At 36.9% G+C, this 26,161-nt stretch overlaps 1 protein-coding gene across 3 annotated transcripts in view; it reads left to right on the top strand.

The window, feature by feature from the left end:
• The window catches only part of CTNND2 (catenin delta 2), an 818,722-nt gene that overhangs the window by 445,560 nt on the left and 347,001 nt on the right, over positions 1 to 26,161 (top strand). For all 3 annotated transcript variants that reach the window (XM_045566311.1, XM_045566312.1, XM_045566310.1), the window contains 3 exons: positions 1,333 to 1,367; positions 1,760 to 1,876; positions 14,917 to 15,089. In XM_045566311.1, the coding sequence (XP_045422267.1) occupies positions 1,333 to 1,367; positions 1,760 to 1,876; positions 14,917 to 15,089 (325 nt within the window). The remainder of the gene's footprint in view (positions 1 to 1,332; positions 1,368 to 1,759; positions 1,877 to 14,916; positions 15,090 to 26,161) is intronic.

The following is a 26,161-nucleotide window of genomic DNA, read 5'->3' as shown; positions in this document are numbered from 1 at the left end:
GAATTTTAAGATGGGACTGCCTTATATTAAATGTCACTTATTAAGTAAACCTGTCCTGTAATTTTTAAAATATTGATTTAGGGTTACATTTCTATTTTAAGGGTTAAACTTTATAGCTAGACTTTACTATTATATAATGTTACATCTTTTGATGCAAGAAAGAGTTGCATTGGACTAAATTTGTACTGTTATTTTCATGTATCAATTCTGTCTATAGTTCTCATCATTGTAATACTATTTTCCAGTTTGCTAATATGGATTGGCTGAAGAGCAAGATACTCTATAAAAGTCACATGTCTCTTAAGGGACTACTTTTGTATTCATTCACATCAACCGTGGCTGTTCTGAACATTGATTTATACAAGAATTCCCTTTTTCCCCGTAAATGTATTCAGAAGCCACCTCTAAGATACAGATTAAAGTTCTAAAATGCACTTGCGGTTGTGAAACTGATGAGCTATTCATAGAGGCTGCTTGATCAGAGTAAAAGATCTAGTGATATAAGTGTAGAAAATCATTCTCAAAATGATGTCTGTCAGTAATTGGCATCTAGATTTCTCACCAGTTATTGCTATATAAAAAGAAAGCATGTAGGAAGTGTTTGCATAAACAATGAAAGAGTTCTTCATATTTAGAAACTTCAAATTTTTTATATTATATATTTTGTATTTAATAAATCATTCAAAATAAATCTATGTTGCCTATATAGAGACGCTCTATACCATATCTTTGGCATATGTATATGAACAACCTTTCTATCTGGATCATTTTATAAGATATATTATTAAGTGAGACTTTGAGAAATGTATATTCAGTTGGTGGGATAATTTTGAAATTACTTAATTTAAACTATAATAATCAACTGAAAAGGAATGTTTATATGATATGTCTAAATGGAGATATAGATTTATTTTATCTTCTTTATAATAAAAAGGAGATAGTTATTTCTTTATTGGGCTATCTTATAAAGTCCACATGACACTATTCTAACTTGTATTTTAAAATAACTAAAATTGGGTAAAACTGCAGTTTGTAGAAGCCATTGTAAGGAATGAGTCTAATAGGTTGGGCTTTGTAAAAAATGAGCTATTCTTGTGAAAATTACTGAACAATGTCCATTTATAAAATGCTTATACCTGTGAATCAAAAGGGATATATAGTATATGGATTAAAATTAAGATTGTACCAAATGGGATCCCTGTTCTCAGTATGAAATTAAAGGAAATGCCATGGAGCCACAATTACTACCCTAATGTACCTTATGTGTCTAATAGTTTAGAGTCCTTTCTTTTCTAATCAATGAGTTATATCTATGTGTTCTCTTTTTTACAGTTCAGCAGAAGAGCAGTTTCATTGGCAATCACAAGGTAATGTATATCTTCTAGATGAACACTTACACTTAATTCTACACGTATCTCTACTGACTAATTTTCTTATGAGCTTTAGAATGAGACTTATAAAAGTGAATAGAGAAGCATCATGATAGTAAAAATTAAATGAAGTTGTTATGACAGGTTATAATTATTGGTAGTTTAAGTCCTCTTAATTCTCTAGTAACTTCGTGTTCTTCCAATATACATGGAATTGGCTGCTCTTTACTTTAATGCTGGGTGACAATGGATTACAATGTGATATCCAGTGAGAACTTCATAGAGGTAATGTATTTGGCTAGGATATTTTCAATTATTAAGTGATAATTTAAAGCTTGAATATTAACATGGCATGTGTTTGTTGATCATTTTAAAATATTGTATTTCAGATGGTCAAAAAGATATCGAAGATGAACTTACGACAGGTCTTGAGCTGGTGGACTCCTGTATTAGATCACTACAGGAATCAGGAATACTTGACCCACAGGATTATTCGACAAGTGAAAGTAAGTCCCATGGCAATCAGGCTTGGAGACAGGTGAAATATAAGAGTATTATGCCATTATTTTTTCTGGCATAATCAATATCATGAGCCATATCCAATTAGGACTTTAAGTTACTTTTACACTTGTTATATCCACTTCACTCCACTCCCATCCCACACAACCTCCTCAACTCACCTTAGATTATAAACTCTCTGAAGTCAGTAATTACTGACATACTGGTGATTTTCACCAAATCTCTTATATCCTCTTCAACATCTAGCCTAGCACATAGTATGAACTCATATTTTTTAATCAATACAGTATTTGCCTTAAAATTGAGTATCAATACTTTACTCATAGATAATTGTTAGTAGAGATCTTAAAAAGCAGCAACCATACAACAAAATAGAAAAAAGTTGATGAACTATATATAACATTAAATATTTAGTACTGTGTTAGAGTACTATGCAGTAACACCTTACATTTCTATATTTAACCATCTTACATTGCTTTGCTAAATATAATTCCAATGGAATATTTAAAAATTACTTTATCTTCATTTAATTATATATTTTTCAACCAGAGTGGTTGAGGCTTAGAAATACAAAGTGTTAGGAGTTGAAATGAGCCTCTTTTTAATAAATCATAAAATTCTCTTGGCTTATTTTAATAAAATCCCACACAAAAGGCTAAAAATTAAGTCATTAAAATATACATTACCCTGGTAATTTCTACATCAAAAGTCAGTGAAGCATTTTAGTCCTTAATTTAAAAAAGTAAAATTTCCTCCAGTACCCATCATAGTTTGCCATATAAAAGGAAGACATAAGAATAAGATGGTATACTGATCTTGAAAACCATTTAATTTACATATTAGCTCATTTTCTCTATAATCTTTGTACCATTTCTCTTAGGATAACATCATTGTGAATATCCAGATTTATTCAAACCCATATGCATCCCCTCAATAAAACTCCTAAAGTAAAAAGCATGGTTGGCATTAGCCTCCTTCTCTGTATTTTATATTTAAAAATATGTAAGTGTTACCTTTTCTCCCTCAGAGTCATTATATATGTTTCTCTTGTAGAGGTAGTTAGAATACACTTAATTAATATTTGAGACACATGCACTCATCTTCTTAGAGAGGAAGGAAAGCAGAGATAGGATACCGTGTCTTGCAGGGGATGGGGAAATGATTGTGGATATCTCACTATTTTATAGAATAATAAAGTAGCGCACTTGATTATAAGTTTAGGGGAAGGGACAACCTTTAATAAATGGGAAGTACAGAATAAAAGGAATGGAAGATAAGAGGTGGGGAAATTAAAATAAAAGAGATGAGTATATCAATCTAACTCTACATGTAAGCACACTGAATCTCCTGTGAATAGTATAAGAATTGAAAGTTGTAGTAAACAAAGATAAAATAGTTATATGATCTTTATCAGAAATACACATATTAATGAAATAAATGTTCAGATTAAAGGAATAATGAAACTAGTGCCAGCAAATACAATAAATGCAAAGAGTGGGATTGGAAGAATAATTTGAGATAAAGTAGAATTTAATAAAGAAGCACTAAGCAGTTTCAAAGAAAGGAGTTATAGAGTTAAACTGTCTTGACTTTTAAATATGTGGTAAACTCATACTAAAATATAATGACCATGTATGCGCCAAATAACATAGCATCTAGATATTGAAACAAAAATTATTCAAAATATGAGAAGATGAAAAATATCATTATGAATATTTCCATCCACATTTCTCAGAATCAGACAGAATACAGAAGAAAAAGCCACAGAAAATTGGAATAAAAAAATTAACAAATCAATGTATTAAATGAATTTTATGAATTTTATGCATTGAATGATAATATACATTTGTTATATATGCCCAGGGAAAACTTAGAAAAATTGATCAGATACTGGGAGATAAAAGCAATCAAAAAATTAAAAAGGAAAGAAGGTCATATTCTTTGATAATAATCCATTAAAATTAAAAGTAAATAATAAAATAATAAGCAACAATGTAATAATACTAAAAATAAGAAACATACTTCTGGATATCTGCTAAATCAATATAGAAGCAAAAAAGAAAATTACATACTGTTTAGAAAGCAAATAAAACAGGAACATTTTATAATAAAAATAGAGGAGTATGAAAAGCATTGCATTCAAAGAAAATCTTAACTTCATTATTAAAAATAAAAGACAAAATAGAGAATGCTGTACTTATTTGGGGGAAATCTTGATAAGAGCTAAATAAACAAAAAGCAACTAGGAAGATGGATGTGATAGAAGTACTGCAGAGATAAATTAATATAAAATAAGAGTAGAAGAGATAAATAAATAAAATGGATAAATATATAACTTATATTAGTGGCGTAAGTCAAATAATAATATTGAGCATTCTTAGTTGCGAAACTCTGCTACATACAAGGAAAATGGAAAGAATCTTAGTGTTCACTTCTGTTTTCCTACAATATGTTTTCAAAAATTACCTACAAATGGTGTATCTTTATTAAAGGAATGTTATCCAGTAGGGTTTTTCCAAATACATTTGGTAACTGCCGAATTTTTATTTTTCAAAAAGGTTAGTCACTTTATACTATTATATGCTGAATTATCTTATTGAAGATTCCTAAGATATTAGTTGATTGTTCTTTTTGAAAGCTCCTTCATCCTGCTTCGAAATAAACAAAAAGAAATAGGTGATAAAAGTACCACTGACAAGTGTTGTGCCAAACGATTCTGAAGCACATTGAAAGGAGAATATTGTGATCCTTCTGAGATGTTTGCTCTTAACAGTTTCAGAGCCCATCTGAAACAGAAGTAACTGAATCAAGTTTAGGAAAGTACTTTTAACATATTGGGTAGATAATTATCATTTGAGGATCAATATTGCTAATTTTAAGTTTTCAAAGAATCATAAAAATAAAAATCTCCATTGCTATATGTATTTATACTAATTGGTTTTCAGATGGGATATAGATCATACTCAAAAGAGTTTAACTGAAGAGGATTTAATTAAGGAACTTTCTACAAAGGAGTGGGCAAGATTAAGGAGACAGGGTATATTGAGGTTCTAAGAGAGGAGCAACAGACAGACAGCAGCCCTTACCACCCTTAGACCTGAAAGAAAATGGAGGAATCAGTACCAGCAGGGACAGACAGCAGCCGGGAATAAATACCCTCCTCCTGCTCCCGTTCTCCTTCCCCTGCCTCCCATTGGCCAAACCCAACCAGCAGCCAAGGGCAAGGCACCCTTGTCTATGTGGTGGATGGGTAGAGAATTAACATGGGGGACAAAAGAATAATCAGCACAACATTCTACTACATAGCAGAGCAATGTACCATGTTTACATGTCCTTGATACAGAAACTTAGCAAATAGATATGTAGTAGCTCTTTGAGGCATTTCATCCAATTAGGAAAAGCCCATCAGATTCTGCTAGTCCCTTGTGATTATTCAATCAATGGATTCATTAGCTAGAACAGCCATGAACTAGCTAATGCTAAATTGGACCTGGCGCCCTGCCCTTGAGAACCAGTCCCTTAATTCTCACTCAAAAGGAACTAAAACAATGCTAAATACTGTCTAAATCCAGCCTGAAAAAGCTCTAAAATGGAAAGTAATCTCAACCCCTAAACACATAGTACTTAATTTGTTGTATTTTAAGCTTTTAGCTATTTTTCTTTCCAAGATCTGATTAAAATAAAATTTGAATCATGGTAACCCCATCTTTTGACCCTGGGGCAAGCAGTAACTGCTCTCTCATGCTGCCTTTATAGTGTCACACAGTTACCAATGTTTTCCAACACTTTGTATTTTAAAAAGTGCTATCCTAAACAGTTTGTAAATCATGTGGACAACCTTTGCCACCCTGCTGCATTTTTGTGACTACAGGCTGTACAATTTCAATCCAAACAAATATGTGTCACTAGGAGTCACTAGGAGAATTACATCAGAGATTGCTGTTGCTTTACTGAAATAAAACAAAACAAAACAACAGCAACAAAAACAATTGACTGACAGATGCTCGGGGCCATTAGCTTCCCACGTAATGCATAGTGTGGCCTGGACTGCCTTAAACTAAGTACTTTATTTAATCCATGCATCCTTGGAGATATAAATTTAGAAATAAGGGGTGATTATATCTTGGCCAATAATTAACAAAATATTATCAAAGTCAGAAATAGAAAGGGCAACTTGAAAGAAAGTAACTCATGTATTTAACCAAAGATTATTTGTTTAAATATTATATTTTGAAATAGTAATTATTTATTTCTATAACATATTAACAAATCAAAATTCTACCATATTGTAGAAAATTTTATCATTCAGTTGGAAGAAAATCTTAGGAGTTAATATATTCTGAATGTTATGGTAAAAAACAAGCATGTTATCTTCTGAGTTTTCAAATCAGAATCAGAATACATTCACAATGTCAGGAATCAATCATATAGGTTACAATTCTTAGCAGGAGGAATCCAAATAGAATAATCATATGTAGTTTGACAGAGGTGAATATATTATTCACTGTTGATTTATAGTCTGTCATTTTCATTTAATTACTGTGAATACACTTAATTCACAAGAGAATCTTTAAGAAATCAGGTTATTAAAATGCTATAAAATATAGTTCCATATATTCTTCTGCAATAGTAATAACAAAAGGTGAGAAGCATCCTTGTGAAGTAAATGTTTTCATAATTCCTGGAAGGTACAACACCAAAAAATGCAGAAGGGGTCTAGGAATGTAAGATTTTCATAAAAATTATAATAGTCAAAATGATAAAACTATGAATCAAAGTGGCTCAAAACATAAAAGCCATCATCAGAAAAAGGTCTGGTTTGTTTGTTTTGCTTTCTATTATGTTGAAAACCAGGTCCTCAGATATACCCAACAAAGTGGAAAACCCTCTCTCTCTCTCTCCACAAGTGACCAAGAACCGTCACCTGGTCTGGGAGACCTCACATCCAGGAAATTTATCTGAGTTAGTTAAACTCATCTTGAGATGGTTCATTCCCTGTGAAATCACTTTATTATATGAACTTTGGCCCAAGTTTTAAAAATACAAACAAGACATTCTCCTTTCTAGAAGTTTGTCATGGTATCTAGGTCTAAAGTTGTCTGATGCTGCAGGCGTCCATGTGATTGCTTCTGAAATTCACTCACGCTCACTTCCCCTACTGCCTGTGGTGGGTGGGGCTAGTGAGAACTCGGAGGCAAAAATGGGAGGAGGTGTGAGCAAAAGCCAAAGGAACACATGCAGGTGGCTCACAGGGAGTAATAACATCTTCTAGGAAGCTATTATCATTATAATAGAATTATATAATTATCTTTTCTTCCAGATACCACGTCTACCAGTTTTTCAGCTCATGTTCAATTTCCTTTTCTTAGATTTCACTTAGATTTCCTTCTATCACATAGACATTTAAGACGTATGTTATACTTTCTGCAAAGAGGTCACCAGCTGAGAGGTAAACCTAAAAATTGAAGAGATAAGGAAAGGCGTAAAGGAAGAAGAATTCTATATCCATTCCCTAAACAAGCGAGAACAAGGCTAATTTCTCATTCCACACATCGTTCTCATCTGAGTTATCAGGATCTCCTGGGATTAAGCACAAAGTGTAGAGCCTGGTGGAAATGTGTTGGTTTTGAAATTGTCAAGGCATTGTAGGTGCCCAAAACACACAGATGAGGATCCTGTGAAAGCTGGTAAAAGTGAGGACAGTGTCAGAGCTGGCACAGGTGTGAGAAGAAGCACAGGGGCTGCAAGCCCCGGCGAGAAACCCTTAGACTAAGCAGATTTCTCCCCGGGAGGCAGTGGAAGGAGAGGGCTGTCCAGCTGACTACCTTACAGAGATGCCTGTGGACTTCCTCCAAGCTTAAAACGTACTGAAACTGGACATTGGTCAAATATAAGTCACTATGACAGCAAGTGATGTAACTAGCTCTTAATGTAGTGGGTTGTTATTATATCACTGTAGGCACAGGGAGGTAGGTGTTCTAGTTATTCATTTGGTTAAACATCTGCATTAAGCACTTATTAATACTCAACACACAGAGTGCCTGTCCTCATGCCATTTACATTCTAGTCAGAAAAGGCTGAAATCAACCTAACAGTGTAAAATCAGGTAGATAATGGCTTTGAGGAAGAACAAGGCCAGGTAGAGAATAGCGTAGGGCAGCTTTTCTCCAAGTAGACTTGGGAATTCTGGGGGGTGCCCAGGACTGCTTAAGGGGACCTTCAAAGTCAAATGGTCTTCACAGTGATACAGAGAGATACTTGCCTCACTGCGCTTTTTCTCACATGAGTATTTGGTGGAGTTTCCACAGACAACCTGGCAAGTGATAGCATCATTGCTCTGACAGCTCAAGGAACATGTGCTGTGCATTCTTCTGTTTGAAATATGTCCAATAAATAGCATTATATATGGCCCATGCAAAATAAGCATTCTTTGGAGTCCTCCAATAATTTTTGAGAACATACAAGTGTTATGAAACCAGAAAGTTTGAGAACCACTAGAACAGAGAATGATCAAAGGGCAGGAAATCCTCCATAGTGAGAAGACATTTAATCAGAGACCTAAATAAAATACACACAAGCAAGCTGTTCAGGTATCTGAGGAAGAGTGTGTGATTTGTGGCACATCAACAACTGGTTCTTCAAGCTAGTATGATACATAAAATTTTAGTGTTTTCCGGATTTAGCTTTCCGTTTTGTTTTCTTTGACACTGATTTGTATTAATTTTCTATTTCTTTTAACAATTATTGATAGTGGGAAATATGAATGTATCCTTTTTAGACTGTTACTTTATAAAGAAATATGTAATGTTCTTCTGTTTGTGCAACATTAATTTTTAATGGTAAATAATATAAACTTCATAAGCTAATAGTTGGGAGCTAGAGTGAGCTATAAAAAATAGCATTCTATAATTATAATAGCACGTATAACCCCATGCACAATGAAATTCTTTAGCTATACATTTCAAACTAAAGTTATACATTTGAAATTTTTTTTGTGACAAATGCCATTTTCCTCATTGCTTCCACCATACACAGATGTAAAGAAGCAGAGTGAGTTGTTGTGTAGCATGTGAACACTTTACCAGTCATAATGTGTCCATCCACAGTAGTCAAACTTGAAAAAGCATACCAATTAAGCCAATAACATTGGTTGGGTCTAAATGCGTTTTAAAATTAAATGGGTACTTTTATATTCCTGGGACCGTTCAAGTTTTAATTTTCACATAAAGCATTACACATTGAAAGCAACTGACTAGATAACATAGATATTCTCAAGATAGAAGCTTAGAAATGGCATTAAAAACACACCTGGCCAATAGAACAGCCACATGAACTCTAAGCTGCCTAGTATAACAAGCCCCTTAGGCTCTTTCCCTCAGTTAATTTTCGGAATGGTAGACGGGCTCATCCACTGTTTCCAGGGAACCTCATCAATGAAACTCCTCCAAATGAGCTTTATAAGTTACTAATGAAAATCAGGAGAAAGCAACCGGTTTATCACCAGTAGCCACCTCTTATTCTAAGTTTGGAAATTGACAAGTTCTTCCAGAACCCATAAAGAAGCAATTGCTGCTATAAATGAAACTGATTAGCAGTGCAATTTAAACAAAGGCAGTATTTTTATGCTGCAGAGTTAATTTGTAGTTAGGTATGACAAAAGTGCTCTGAACACATTTATTAATAAATCACTTCAGTAATCTTAGAAATAATCAATTTTTCTCATTGATTTTTATAATCTGTAACAGCCCTTTTGTACATAATTTCCACCTCCTATTTCACTTATTCTTACCTAATATTGTCTATAAAAATATTTCCTCTTTCTCTGTGATGTTGCTCTAAGAATTTATTCTCATTTAAAAGCAAATAATAATTCAATTTTTTTAATATTCTGTAAAAATTGAATAGCAGAATGATGGAAATGAATGCAAATTCCCTGTCAGATATGGTATAATTATTTTCGTGGCCTACATAAAAATAAGTTTTAAATAATTTTCAAAGAATCCTTGTAGCCTAAGACTAAATGTTTTTGTACTTTCTGACATAAATTTAAACAAAGCATCCACTGTGAAGTGTCCAGTCCTAAACTTGTCCATTTCAATTTGTGTGCTTACTATTCTTTTGATTGCCCTGAATTAACAGCCTCACAAAACATTCCTTGGGCTCTGTTCAAGACATTGCTTAGTTCTATTATCTGGGAATTATTCAAGACTCAGAAAGATTGCTTTTTAGGTTCTAGTTGAGGCAACATTAAAATCAAGCCCAGATTCCTTTCTAAGGACAAAAAAAACCCAATTCCAATAAAAGTTTTATTATTATATTATCAGACCATGTAGCTGGGCAATTAGATAATTAGAAGACAATAATAATAATAATTGATATTTATATAGAAGTTGATATTTTTTCAAGCTTTCACACCCTTTTATCTCATTAGGTGCTCAAATTTGGAGAGATTATTGTAGAGACAGAATAATCAAGTGTGGTTAAGAACACACAGTCTGAAGCCAGATTGGTATTTTTGAATTCTGTGCTTACTACTATCAATAAGGTCTCAGTTAGTGGAACCTTCAGTTTCCTCAACATCAGTGAGGTGATAGTACCTTCCTTGCTGGGATGTTACTAAATACATGTAAACTGCTCAGGACAGTCCCTGGAACTTAGTGAGTACTCAGTAAAGGTTAGCTGGTATTACTATCACTGTCATCATCAGCACTGTTGTCATCATCATCTGAAGTTACATAAATATGAAGGATGACTAGAGCCCGGTCTGCCAATTTCTAGGCCTGGAGTTTTTTCAGGTCATACCCAGATACTCTGTTAGTGTAGCGACTTAAATAATACCTTGGAAATGCCACACTGTAGCCCTCTGGCCTCTTCTGTATTATTACAAAGTATATACTTTAATGAAGGTTTATTGTATTCTGGGGCAGATGTTCAGCTAAAACAGGCAACAATTAGCAATTCCAGATAAAGTGTCTTCAAACCTGTGCAACAGAGCAAGTGCACATGCTCATGGAAACTCTAAAATATCCAGTTAATTCGATCAGAAAAAACTGACTATATCGTAGTGTTTATATTAATATGACCTATAAGTGGGCCTGAATTTTTATGCAGAAAGTTTGCATTTCAACCTCTACATTTGCTGAGGATGACTTTGTCCCACTAAAGTAGACAGTGAGCTTCCCTTAGCTAGCACCTGGAATCTCTAAGCAACAGTTCCCGGAGAAGTACCATAATCTGAGGTGTGAAGATTTCTCCTGCAAACAAGTAAACTTCTATTTACAGAAGACCTTTTTCAGACTTAAAATGTTGATGTGTATATATTACTTAAATAAATAGTGCTTTGATGTTAAACAACAACTACTCTTGGACTTAGAGACAGAAGGCAAGGATCTGAGCCTCATCTTCGTATTACCAAGTGTCTGACACTGGCTGATAGTTTAACATCTTTGTGCCTCTGTTTTCAGGTTACTGTGTGGTCTCTAACCAGTTTGTGCATTTGGAAATATATTGAGATGTTGGTATTATACTCAGGATCCTTTGCTTCATGTATCTTCTTAGCATTAATAGGGTCAACTTGGTACTTACGCTGATCCCACTAAGGACAAAGGACTGTCTTGAGCATTATCAATTGATCAGGAAGTGGCTTCAGCTCCACTTCCTGGCCCCAGGAGTGAGTCATTTTGAACAGACTCTTAAGGTCAGTTTTGGAGACTGTCCCATGATGGCGAAGGTCTGGAATGGTCAAAGAAGTCACCATGACCACTCAGGTCAGTGTTTTGAAGGCAAACCAGAGCATGGCTTCTGCATTCTGTGGCCGAAAAGAATATTATGATCCACTGTTGCTCATAGCCTAGATTTCTTCTGGAACAATTAATTGCACTGAAGACAACATTCTTTTTCCTCGGATGGAATTTTAGGATCCAGCAGCTTCCTCTCCACTGCACCCCCCGCCACTTCTTCCCATATCACCCCTGTCCTTTTGCTCATATACTGCACGTCCTCAGGACTGCGGCCTAATTTTACCTCTAGTCCAAGCAAGATTTTATGTAAAGTCAAAAATTCTGGAGAAAATTATAATTTCTCCAAAAGCCCAAAACTATAAATGCTTTTTAAATCTTTGGCAAATTTGAATTTTCTACCTCAATGCACAGTACTGTTCATAGAGCTAATGGAGAATTAGTTATATGTAAATTTTACTTCCATTATAAAGTAATTAAGAATTGTCCTATAATTTTAACCTTTTTCATATTTTCATATATTTCTGCCCTCTAAAATTGGAATGAATAAATGATGCTGATTTGAAACCTAGTGAGCAGTGGAGAAAAATCATTCTAAAATGCATGCAGGGTTTTGGGCTATTGTCCTGTTTTGTCCTTGCCAGGTGATATGTCAGTGTTGTAATATTATTATATATAGCTCATTGTTGCAATTGCTTTTATCAGAGCACATCTCGGTTTCATTGCTTGAAATGTATGAACATAGTGATGAGACAGTGAATTTTGGTTTGTTTCCATTGAGTGTTGATCAAATACATGACTGATTCTATAAAAGATCAGCAGATATGATTATGCCATGACATATATTCCAGGAGCAAATAAATCATATTTTTAATGAAAATTCTTTTGAAAAGGGACTTTACCTGTCACTTAAAGATCATGCACAGACAGCATTTGTAGGTTTCTGAAAATAATTGTGTGAATCTATTCATAACATATAAAATTATTTAACTTGATAACTATTAATACATACTCAAGAACTTTACCAGAGTAAATTCAATTTCTTTGAAAGACAGATATTTAGCATGTGCAATTATTTTAGTCTTTAGATTATGTTAAACTATTTACATCCAATTCAAGATTTTTTATTTACATATTTATTAATATTTTCATTCCATTGATACTTCCAAAGATCTGTGTAATGTCATTGTATCTGCTTTAGCCTTCAGTGCCCTTGAGATGCATTTCATAGGGGAGGAGAGTGTGGCCAGTTTAAGCCATTATGTCCAGGTAGACTGTCCTAAAAAGAAATAGCCAAAGAAAGCCTCAGAGCCCATCACCCACTGTCAGGTAGGACGGGGACCCCCAACTGAAAGGGCCTTTGCTGTTCCACCATGGCTCACTTTTCTTCATTAAGCTGTGACCTTCAGTAGGGTCCAAGGGGAGGGCCCTTAGCCACAGTCGTCACTGTCCTCCCAGTACCAATCTCCTTCTCCTCCTTATGGTTAGTCTCTATTTCCCTGCCCCCCCCAGTCACAGTCCCCTCCCTGTCCTTCCGAAGGTTCTCCTGTGTCTCAGCCCGCCCTTTGCCGGGACCTCAGAGACTACCCGGTGACGCTGCTGTGCCTGGCAGCTTCCCTAGCAGCAATAGGGACGATAAGTTCCTGGCATCCAGAATGAAATGCTGAAAGTGTCTCCTCACAGAGACACCATATATCTGGCGATTAGGTCTATAATACCATCAGTATGGATTCAATGATTTTTTTTTTTTGCAGGCTATTGGAAACTTTACCATCTGGTATACACAATACAGTTTTCTCAGGACTAAATTTTCTAAATTAAAAGAAAAAAGATTACAATTGTACTTTGGTTATGCCCTTCATGATGATGTTGGGGCTGGACAGAAATACTCTTATTAAATATTTCCTTGTTAACGTTTTTTCAGAAATTGTATAATTCCACAATGCCAGACCTTACCTGTACTAGTTAATTGGCTTATTATTCAATATCCAGTGATGAAAAAGGATCTTCGTGTTGTTTACAAGTTCCATCAGAGAATCAAAGGGAAGGGAAAGGTTTTAAATGGCAAAGGTTATGTTAACCAGTGCTATTTAAAAGAGGACATACTGTTTTTGTGCAAAAGTGATCCATGTCATGTTAAATCTCAGGGTCCCATTTGAAATATAAAGCCATGATCCATTCTTAAAAAGAAAATCATTTGAACTTTACTTTTTTTTCACAACTATTAGAAATGGTATTATTGTCTAAAATAGCCAAGAGGGAGATCAAGGATGGTTTAATGGTTATACTATAGTCTATGTGTATATTATTATCACCCTCCAACAAAAAAATAAATGGCTTCATACTGTGGTACAAAGAAAGAGAAGGAAACTTGTACTGCCAAGTTTTTGCCCCCTAAACACACTCTTCTTACCCCAGTCCCCCCTCAAATACACATAATGGAAAGTATTATAGCAAGTACATTTACACTCCTCTATACTTCTTTTGATCCTCAAATGAGTATTAAATTTGATTAAAGAAAATTTACTTAAAAAGAAAATGGGTGAACTCTTCCAAGGATCCCATCTACGTAGAATGTAAGAAAGTAAAACACAATTTCATATGCAAACTATAATTAAATTATAAGGCCAGGGCCTGATTCTCCATCCCTTGTAATATCAGCCACATTAGCAGCATGAATTTCAACACTGTGTCTCCTCTTTGTTCTATTGTGTATTGCTATGATGGCAAAGGTAACTAGTCACCAGGGATTATGTGAGATGAAGGTAAATTCTACATTGTATGAAGAACTATTAATATTTTAAACACTCTCTACCCTTCAGGCACTGAAGTATTGCATCACTATTTGTACAATAGAATTTGTCACCGATTGGAAGGTTTTGAGTGTTTTAGCATCTCCATTATTAAGTAGGAGATATAATTGTATTAATGCAATTAACATGTACCAAAAGGTAGACTTTTAAATTATTTCAAATGTTTCTGATATTGTCTGATCTAAAAATAACTACTTGATTAACTAATTTGTCTCATAAGAAATGTCTCTATGTAGGTCAGGATGAGATCATTTGAAAAATCTACTCCTTTGAGAACTTTTGAACTGCCAAAAAAAAAAAAAATCTCATTTGAGAGCTGGAGTCGAATTATATGGTCATTTTAGTTCTCAGAATTCAAAGCATAGATGGCTGGAATCATGTGCATGTGATAATTCTAGGCTACTCTCAATAAATAATACATGTCATTTCTGCTTCACTGAGACTGTCACTGACTGCTCTAAATGACTTTCAATGCAGGGCCCAGCCTGCTCTCCCAGAGTGCACTTCAGCTCAGTTCCAAACCTGAAGGGTCTTTCCAGTATCCGGCCAGCTACCATAGCAACCAGACCCTGGCCCTGGGTGAAACCACCCCTTCGCAGCTCCCGGCCCGAGGCACACAAGCCCGAGCTTCAGGTCAGAGCTTCAGCCAGGTAGGTGCCCCTTGCTGTGTTGTGCCGGTGGCCCCAAGGAAGCAGGTGGGGAACAGGGTGTGTAACAGACACAGGACACAGGCTGCCCTTTTGTAGGCATGTCTCACAACTTACCAAAGAGGCCCTTCAGGGTTGTGAATGAAGGAAAGGAATAATCAAATACAATGATAGAGCAATATTGAATGACAAGCATTTTCTTTAGTGATATCTAACAGTTTCTTATGCTGTATCTATCTTGCATATATTTGTGTGATTATGCAAATGTGCATCTAGTTACTCTTTCTTTGTCCATATGTGATACATATATATTACATACATTCTGAGTTTGTGAGTGCACCTGGAAAAAATACTGAGTATTTTGTCTCCTCAAAAAAAGCATGCAATTATTCTTTGTGGTTAATCGTATAAAGGAACATGGTATAAATGTATAATGAGGTATACAGAACTGTTCTGAAAATGCTTGTGATTAGTTTAGGAATAGTTACAATTTGTCAAATCTGGTTTTTAAATGTGCCGTTAATTGTTTCCTTAAGGCTTGTGCTTGTTCTTATAGTTTCACTGCACAGATTCATTTGCTGCAGTTAAAATTAACTCTTAGTAACAAAGAAGGAGCTACTAACCTGAAAATGATTTTTTTCAAGAAAAATGTAAATGTTGATTCTGTCGAGAGAGAGAGAGAGAGAGAGAGAGAGAGAGAGAGAGAGAGAGAGAGAGAGAGAGAGAATGAATGTTAATATTTTGTTTTTTATAATTTTGGGGTGTAAGATATATCTGATCAACCCACCAGAGTTAATATACTGGAGAACTATCTTGTTTTAAGAAATTTAAAACTTATTTTCAGCAATATAAGACCTTTTTTTGTGCTTCTGCTCTTGGAATGAAGAGCCAGCAACCTCCAAACTACCCTTTGAGCTGATGCAGTTGGTCGCATCTCTCATGCATCTATTGGGCATTACCTCTGCCAGAAACCCTCCCTCTACCAAGCTACTCAGCACTGGCTCCTGTAACCCCCAGACCCATCTCTGTCACCAATTTATTGTTCTTATTCATCCACGTGTCTTTTGAACTCAACTGAAAGCTACTTGAGGGAAGGGCCCTTTCATCTTTGCATCAGTAGCACCTAGCAGGCCACATGGCCCCAAGAAATGAACGCAGAGAGGCAAGAGGCAAGGAGAGTGAGAACAGCCTGTGCAGGTGCCACAGCCTGCCCACGTGTGGGGCAAGGATGTTACTGACACACTGAAAAGTTTCAATTATTGTCCCAGCAGATTTTAAAAATCTGGGCAAGGGCAATACCCTTGTCCATCAGTGGCTTTGTAAGTTTTACCTTCTCGTGATGCCAAGCTATTGGAATTTGGATAAAAGGAAGGAATAAAACATTCACTCAGATGAAGAGCCTCTTCCTTTGCCTCCCATTAAAAGTCTGCTTTAAAGCTTAATCAGAAAGGGTTACTAAGTTGTACAGATATTAAAGCTATGTATTTGAAGTCATCAGAGTTATAGTTTGAAGATATCGATAAATGTGAATGTTCAAGGACGTAACTTAAGTTTGAGGCAAAGGTTCCCGGTAGATTCACTTACCTGGCAGGCGTATAAGATGAACAAGTCTGAGTGTTCAAACCAATAGTAGTTGAAATGTTGCCCTAGTGCACCCTACTAACAGAATGGAGACTACTGTTGAATATCTGAACTCTTATTTATTTCATTTAGTGGTGGATATAGGTACGAAGATTTGCTTTAGCTGTGTGCTGTAGCATTAAAGGCATGTTTTATTGTATATCCCATAGGAGCTGTGACTTCAACATAATGTCAGAGAAACATTGAACAAGTAAACCAGTATTTTTATTCCACATTTAGTGTTATACCCCTGAAAGTAGGGAGGCCACATCCCATTCCAGCAGTGTCCCCTTTGTTCAGATTATCTGTGGAACCCCTCTATTTAAGTGGCTTTTCAAAGCCTGGGATACATTCTCTTCAATATTCTGAACAGTGTTAAATCTCATTCCTTCAAGACTGGATTAATTTTTAGAATATCCTGCGGTCACCAAGTGCTACCAGGCCTACTAAAATTCAAATTGTGGCTAACAGATGCCAGGCCAAGGGAATAAGGTCAATAATCCATCAACACAAAAACGTTCCATTTTATTTTTAGTCTATAAATAATGTATACTTGTAAAGTAAAGCAAATGTTTTCTATTTGGCTCATAAATCATGTCTGAATGTAGTTTCAAAGGACTATCATCAATATTCAAAGATTCTAATTTCAGTATTAAAAAAAAACCTCTAGTCTATTCAACATAAAAGATGTTTATTGAATGATCATCACCAGGATCCATGATAAGCCCTGGTGATACGTACATAACCTTCATTGCCCTGTTGTATCAGTCCGAAAATAAAACTACAAGTAACAAAAATTGCCATAAAATATTAGTTCTCTAGTGTTACCTGAACTAAAATCCTTGAGAGTCGTTCTCCTTGGACTGTCGGATGAGTTCATGGGGCTGGTCCAGAGAGGAGAGAGTGTACCACCCTCCCTATGGGACCTCAGTGCCATTCCAGGAAGTGACATGAGTTGATTTAGAGTCATCCTTTTCCCCACCCCCAGCACTGTGCTGGGCTGTGCAGTAAGCCCCCACTCAGCCACTAAACAGGCTGTGTAGGTTACCTTCCAGACTCCCTTCTTTCTCCAGCTCACCCGTGGTCTTTGTGTTGGCTCTTGTGAGGTGCCCCATTCAACACAGAGTGGTTCTTTCAGTGGCGTTTGTATATCTCTGGATTATTCTTTGATGCACTCAAGATGTTTATTGTGTGCCTGTGGGTGCCATGAGCCATGGTTGGGATGGGGTAGTACAGAAAACAGGCACCATCTTAGTCCTCAGGGAACTTATATTCCAGCAGCAGGGATGGGGACTCAGAAAATCAACACATTGAGTATGAAACTGCACAGTGCATTAAAAGGTGACAGATTCTAAGGGAAAGAAATGGACACAGAATAGGGTAAACGAGATCCAAAGTGCAGGACGGCGTGCAGCATGCTAGGAATCTCATGGAGGAGGAGACGTTTGGGCAAAGACGTGGAGGAGAAGGAAGGAGCTACATGGCTGTTGGAAATAGCAAACATGGTGGCCCCTGGTTGGGGCAGCCTGGCCTGTTGACAGAGCATGAAGGAGGCCAAGGTGGCTAGAAGGGGTGCAGGAGTTTGCAAGGTGATGGGAGACCAAATTGATCATTGTGAGGACCCCATCTTTTACTCAGAGTTAGGTGAGGAGCCAGTAGAGAATTTTGAGCTCAGGAATAGCGTAGCTTGCCTTATGCGTCAAAAGCGTCATTCTGTCACATCGCATGTAATATCCTATCGTTAGTTGTATCTAAGTCTGTTCTCTCTCATTGGGTTGCCTCAATGCAAGAGTGGACACTGTGCAGAATTCATCTTCACATGCCTGGTAACTGGCCGGGGGTTCACCAAATACGTGGCAGGTTCCACTGACACCAGCCTGATCCTTTTTAACTACATCCCACAGGCTTGTGGATGGGACGAGGGTAGAGAAGCCGGCTGTCCTGCAGGTTCTGCTTCCTCTCACGTCAGATTTCCACTGGATTCTACAAAATGCTGAATAGAAAACTTATGGCAGAGAAGAGCCACACTAAAAATGTTGGTTTCTCCCCACATCCAACCATAGAATAGTCCCATCCAGAACTTTGTCCCTCAAAAAAATAAAATGTGCAAGAAATATGAAAGTCTACATCTGTAGATGAAGTACTGGGGTAGGAGAACACGAGCCTAGAGATTTTGAAACCCCTTGGGTGTCCTCTGGCAGAACTGAAGCATGTGCACAAGCGGAATTTCGTGGAAATGGCCCGCTTGCTGCGGGAAATTAAGAACTGTTTGATAGTTCTCTAAAATAAAACTGAACAATAGTGGGGATTCTAGAAAACCCAATAAGCTTTTTGAGAAGCAAAATTGCCATTTCTTTTTTATCTGGCCTATGTATTTAATGTTGTACCGACTTTTATGTCTCAAAAGTCCTCATTTACGCTATATCATAATTATGCAGACACCATCTGCTCACTTCCTTCAGAGGCCAGTGTGGCCATTGTGTTTGCAACATTGCTTACTGGTGTATGCTCGTGTCAGGTAGATTTGAAGGACAAGGGCATGGGGATGTCTGAGGGGGAGCAAGGTCCCAAAAAATACCTGTTGTGTTGAGTGTTGAGTGGAAAGAGTTAAAGAGACAACTAGTATGACATCACTCCAGTCTGCTGAATTATTAAAGAAGTTGTTTTTAGGTAAAACTTGCAGAGAAAAGTCACCAGTAAACTTGGAAAACACAAAAATTGCAGAGATATTGTTAATGTAAATGTATACATTATGCAGCATTTAGAAGAGAATTCATGCCATTTTGCATATCCCTCTTGGCATACTTGTGGGAAACTGGTAGGATATTTGTTTTTAGGATAGTTTAAAGATGAAAATCCCTACTTTTGCTTGCTTTAAAATCTTCTTCCTCCATTTTCTCTTTTCAGTATATTTAGTCTGGAATGGACACATTTTTCATTGCATGGAAGGCGTGTATATGTTTGTCTTTGCCATTTCCTCTTCTGAGCAAATATTTGGATTATTGAAGTTATGCTAAATGAGTCACTTGCTGAAATAAAACTTTTATGTGGTTTTCTTTTTTTTGCCAATCCTGATGTATGTTTTAAGAAACAGTTGCCATCAAGAAATCCCTCCTTATATGTTTTTAAAGATAAATTTATATAAGATACTTATATCAGTTTTATATTTTTTTCCTTCTCTACTTTCTTTCCACTTGTAGATGACAGAAATGGCCATATGAAGTACTTTTCAGAACATATATTAATATTGACCCTAATAAAACTATCATTAAAGGGAAGTCAAAGGGAAGGAAAAATCAGTACCTGAGGATGCAAAAAATCTATGCCACCATATTTGTACTTGGGACTTAGAGGACTTGGGAAAATGAGTCCATTGTTACCTCCTTCTAGCTGCAGTGGCAGGGACAATATGGTTTGCAAAATTTCTTTCTTGTTCTCTCTCTACCTCTTGCACTCTCTTTCCCACCCCATAATTTTGAGACCTCAGGCAAAGAGAAAGCAGCGAGGGCAGGCTTCATTATCACTCCAGGGTTACAGGCGCTCTTTTGGTCCTTTTGAATGAGATGTTCTCATCTGAGGAAAGGAATTTCTTCCAAGTAGCTTGGTTTTTCAATTATTTAATTTTAATTTTCTCTGGGTACCACCTTTCAGTGTCAGCAGGTCCTCACCACCAGGTAGACCCAGCCCTTCTTTCCTCACCAACAGTAATGATCCCGGTGCTGACTTTAGGGAAGACACATGATCATGCACAGAAGCTGTCTCTTCTCTTTATGTTACATATTAGTTTTTACCCAAACCAGCACCCCAGAAGAGAATTGCTAGACAAGGCACTTGGTGATTTTATTTGGCTATTTCCAAAGTCAACCCTTTCTCACAGTACCAGAATTTTCTTCCTTTGGAATTTAAGAGTGGCATTCCTTTTGAATGCGGTTTTAAAAGAGAAGTTTTCAACACTTTGTGAGCAAGGATAGTGCTCAAGCCAATCTGTCACATCCCAGGGAGTAAGTTCAAGGGCATACAACTTATTTGGGGATGTAGATTCATTTTAATTGCATTATATTATAGGAACATTTCATATAATAGCTAAAAAAGGTTGTTTGTATCTTAGAGTCAGTGATTTATTCTTGTTTTGAAGTTGTGAGAGTAAATGGCCTCGTCCACATTTGTGTGCAAGCCCAAGGTTCTAGACAAACTTACACTAGGATACTACAACAATATCACAAAAGTTTATATCACCAGCACAGAGCTGGCACTACTCAGTCACATCACCAGATTATTCTCAGTAGTTAGAAATGTACTTCTTTGAAGATGTCATCTGAAAGCCATGCCCTGTTTTTTAGTATTCAGAATTTTTTCTGGTTTTCTAAACTCGTGAGAAGAGTGCATCTCAGTCATTGCCTTTACTTTCTCTCTGCCCTGTCACCATTTAAACTGCTCTACATTGAGACCATTCCCTCAAACACCAGCCTCGAGTCCTTCCTCACCCAACCCGGCACCACATTCATGTGTTTTGACTCTTCTGTGGTCCTGGCCCTGGGGTCTCCACCTCCCTTTGCAATGTGCCCTCCAGCTTCACTCCTCACGACCCTGTGCTGGGTCAGAAGCACATCTCCCAATGGGGACCTTTGTCAACACAAACCAGTATTATCTGGGAAGGGGAGGCATCATTACCAGTCTGATTACAATCCCAGGAAAATAGAAAGGGGTTAACACAGTAAGTAAGGGAGCAGAGTGTTGATCTTAAGTCATCAAGCTCGGCTCTGGAAGACACAAACAGGGACTCCAGTGCTCCATTCCTGACATTGTCAGCCTGGCTGCCCAGCGTCCTGGGCAAATAGTCCTCCTGTCCCAGAATTAGGGGCCTTGCTGACAATTTAAGAAAACTTGGCAGGTCTAAATGCATCTTCACAAGGACTGGTCATAAATCATGGGCCTGCTTTATAAAATGTGGTTTTGCTTAGCGACAGGGCTTACTCATGACTGGAAGTCAAGATTCCTTAGAGATTACAGGGTGTCAAGTCTCTTGTTGACTGGCTATAAGCACTGGGGGCGTTTTGTTTTGTTCTGTTTGCACTGCCAGATCCCCACCAAGTGAGGATTAAATAAGTTCCAAGTTCCGAGAATTTTCTCCTTATGACTCCTCTGCCGTCCATACTCCCTTAATGGAAGTTACAGCATGAAGAGATCGGAAGGCAAACGTGCTCGGCATTGAGGAGAACACCACTATCTGGTCCAAGAGTGCCATATTCTCAGGGGCTTGTACTTCCGAAAAAGAATAGTGTCATAACTGTGAGCCAGATAGTATTCTGTACAAACAAAAATACAGCAGTGATAGGTCTCCAAAATAGCATGGAAGTGAAACACTCCATAGAAGGGAATTGCTGAGAGCACTTCAAGAACAGATCCCTCAATTGTACATGGAATAGACAGGCTGAGCATCCCTTATTCGAAATTCATGGGAGCACAAGTGCTTCGGAATTTTAATGTTTTCAGATTTTAGAATATTTGCACATATATAATGAGATATTTGGGGGAGGGGACCCAAGCCTAAACATGAAATTCATATATGTTTCATGTACACCTTGTACACATAGACTGAAAGTAATTTTATACAACATTTTTGAAATTTTGTACCTGAAACAATATTTGTATACAGTGAACTATCAGAAAGCAAAGGTGTCAGATGTAGAATTTTCCACTGTGGTATTATGTTCATGCTCAAAATGTTTCAAATTTTGGAGCATTTTGGATTTTGGATTTTCAGATCAGGGATGATCAACCTTTACTAGGCTTTTATTAATGGTTTATTGAGTTCGTGAATGAATTAATCCATGGAACTTGAGTGCTGTTAATTAATGGTTGTTGGGAATAATGTAAATATTGCCTAACTTCCCATTTCAATATCTTTTCTACTATGAAAATACATCCTCCCCTTAAACAGTTCTATAAAATAGGAATAAATGCATTCAAGAATTACACAAGAGGCCTCAATATACCACTAAGTATACACATGTAAATACACACATATAAAAATATAATATAAAAATGATAACTGTAGTATATCCTAAATCTACCCACCTGAAACTCATATACATGTGATATATATATATATACATATGAAATATTTAATTTGTGAGAGCTTTGATGTGTTAATCATCCATATTTTTCTTGACGAATTTTCCATAATGGAAAGGAAGAACAGAACTACATTTAATGTACGCCATACTCTGCCTATCAGAACCTATTTAATCAGAGCATCTACTTGACAAGGTTGCTTATCTGTACATGTCTTGCTTCTTTGTCAGTTTCACACAGATGAGTCTCCCACTTTGAAGGGGTCGAAAGACAAGTGAAGTAGCCCTATGGGCTGAGACTGATCCAAAGAGTTGAAAAGGAAGACACCAACAAGAATTGTCCCTGCCAACAGCCCATACTGTGTGATCAAGGACAATATTAGGTCCCCTCTGCTTCAAGTATTTTTAAATTTCTCATATCATTATTTTTCTTTTAAGAGTCTCATCATCAATAAAAAAGATTATTTCAATTCTCATTGCGTGTATACACACATTTCCAAATATCCCTGGGAAGTAATATGTGTAGTCTTTAGTGTAAAAAACAAAAAGTGAAATTTTACCTGAATTTTAATTTAAAATTAGATTTACAATTTTATAGTGTTAGTGGACTTTTAAGGTGGAATTGAACTTCCATGACAGTAAAGTGGATAAAATTTTTTATGTGTTGGATCATGTTTATGTTCTTTCTAATGCAATGATGGGTAGTGATACACTGCCCTGTAAATTGTGAAGCAGGCTTGAAGGGCAGCCTCATGTATCCCCATCTGGCTGAGAGTTACTAAAGGAAATTGCAAAATGAAAGAAAGCACAAGGGTGGAAACAAGCTCTCGAAAGATTTGTTTTTGTCCAAATCATGCTACAAAACAAATTTCTCTGTTTAGTCAAAGAACTCAGGCATTAATTATTCCATAAGCCATTGAAATGGCATATAGCATCCCTGGATTATTTATTATAAACTACAGAAGGCCTTAGATAGCTGTGCTATATCCAACAAGGTGGCCACTAGTCATATGTGGCTATTTAAGTTTAAATTAATTAAAGTTAAATGCATATTAAAATTTAATTCCTCAGTTGATTAGCCACATTTCAAGCTCTCAATAAGTTGCTATAGTAGACAGTGCAGATGTAGAACATTTCCAACATTGCAGAAAGTTCGGCTGGTATCTCACCAGTATAGCTGGTATCCCTGGGAAGGCTCTTTGATTGAAGGTGGTTTTTTTAGACAAATGGATTCAGGAAGCTCTTTTGGAGTTGTGTTTTAGCAAATAGAGGACAATACCACTTAGCACTTTATAGAGTATATAAAATTTTATTGTTTCTGTTTTTCTTTTTTTCATGTCAAAATCATTGACAAAATTTCACTATGATACTAACAATACCTAAAAGATTTTCCAATTGGCTACTATAGCTTGTCAAAATGTCTGAAGCTAGTGTGGCATTTATCAAAACTTCTACAGATCTGGGGTCCATTTAAGGAAATTTAGGAGACAATCATATTCAGCAGAGTTGGCACTCCTGAGACTACAAGTCCAACAGATTAGCAGAAAAAATGAAATGATTGTAAAAATCATGAAGGTTTGCATGGGAAATGTGCCATTGTAATATTTAAATATTAGAATGAATACAGACTTAATGTTGTTTTAATTTATATTGGTATGCTTTAGTTGCTATTTATTTTATTAAAAACTATGCTATTTGGTAATGGCATCATTAATGTATTATAATATTATTATTAATGTTGTACATCATAGATGTAACAAAAAGCATTTGTTTTGTTGGAAGCAAGGAATGCTGCTTGGGCCCTCTGGGGTTCTTTCTCTTCATTATGCTCCTGTGGGAAAGGTTTTCAGAAATTTCTGTCTGAGGCTTTTCCATTACTTGCCAGCTGGGTTCTGCATGGCTGAATGTTGCCCAGGCCCAAGCTGATAAGGAACCCCAGTAGAGAGGTCAGAGGAAGAATGTGTGCAGTTTAGTGGTAGGTCTCAGACCAGTAGTATCTGCCTTCTCTAGGAGAGTGTTAGAAATGCAGGTTCTGGGGCCCACTCCAGACCCCTTGAATTGAAATCTCTTCTAGAACAAGTGGTTGGTAAACTTTGGCAAGCACTGTGATCATCCCAAGAACTCACTGAAACACAGATCCTTGGGCCCCTCTCCCTGAGTTTCTGTTGAGTTTAAGGCAAGCGATGCTGATTCTGAGGCTGATGCAGGAAAGGGACCTCCCTTGGAAAGCCACTGCTCTGGGGAGAATTGGTTTTCATATTTGGTTGCACGTTCAGTGACCTGATGAGCTTCCCAAAAGCCTGAGGCTTGGGTTCCACCTTCAGGAATCCTGAGTTAGATGGCTATGGTAAGTCATGGGTATTGAGTTTTTTTAAAAAGCTCCCTTGGCAATTATAATATGCAGCCAGATTTGAGAAGCCAAATCTCTCTGGTTCATGCTCGGAGCTTCTACTGGGAGGGAAGCAACACTGGATCTAAGCCATCTGTTCAATGACTCTGGATGATACTGGACTATTTTTCTGGGGTTCTGGGGTTCATGGGTGAGCACACCAGTTCTGCAGTTTGTCCACCATGCTCCACACATAAACGCCCTCATTGCCAAAACCACAGGACCACCTTTAGGAACCATTCCTTCATCCATTCCACAGATATTCCTGGAGGAATCAGGTCCTGTTCTAGTTGCTGAAGACATGTCATTGAACCAACTCATGGGGCTTACATTTTACTTTCACTCTTACTGTTAAAATAATTGCTCTATGGATTGAGTGTGTGTATATACATATATTCACAGATTATAAGAATCTATAAAAGGTACACATCATATGTAAATACATATGGGCACACACACTGCACAATGTCTCTCACCAAAGTGTTTATCTTTGCCAGGCTGCTCCTAATAGAGGATTTTCATGTTGCTCAATTAACTCCTCAGATCTTCACAGGAACCTGACATCCCAGATAAAATTTGGAATGCTGTGTATGTGTGGATGAAAGTGCCCAGTCTATTATTTGCCAGTTGTCATTCCAAAACGGGTGGAGAGGCATAATTGAAACTTTTAACTGATAGCATCTGTTCAGTCTTCCCCCCTCCCTTCCCTCCGTCTCACCGGCTTCCTCCTCCCCACCCAGCTCCCACCCCTCACTTCACACCCTTTCTTCCCAGCTTTTCTCCCCCACTCTGTGTGCAGTCCTACTCCCTTCTCCAACCAGCAGACTCTCAAAAACCTTTCTGCTCCCCCAGGAAAGCCTGGAAGATGTAAGACCTCCTGCCCAGAAGTGGATGACAATGTAGTGTTTTCATTCGAATGCAAATTTGTCTCTGGACAAGATTCAAGGAAAGTGCTTTCCCCTCCAACTGTCTCTCCAACTACTCCCAGCCCT

This window comes from Lemur catta, chromosome 12 (genome assembly GCF_020740605.2).
Source record: "Lemur catta isolate mLemCat1 chromosome 12, mLemCat1.pri, whole genome shotgun sequence".
Classification (NCBI taxonomy): Eukaryota; Metazoa; Chordata; class Mammalia; order Primates; family Lemuridae; genus Lemur; species Lemur catta.
This window is presented reverse-complemented; position numbering and strand designations above follow the sequence as displayed.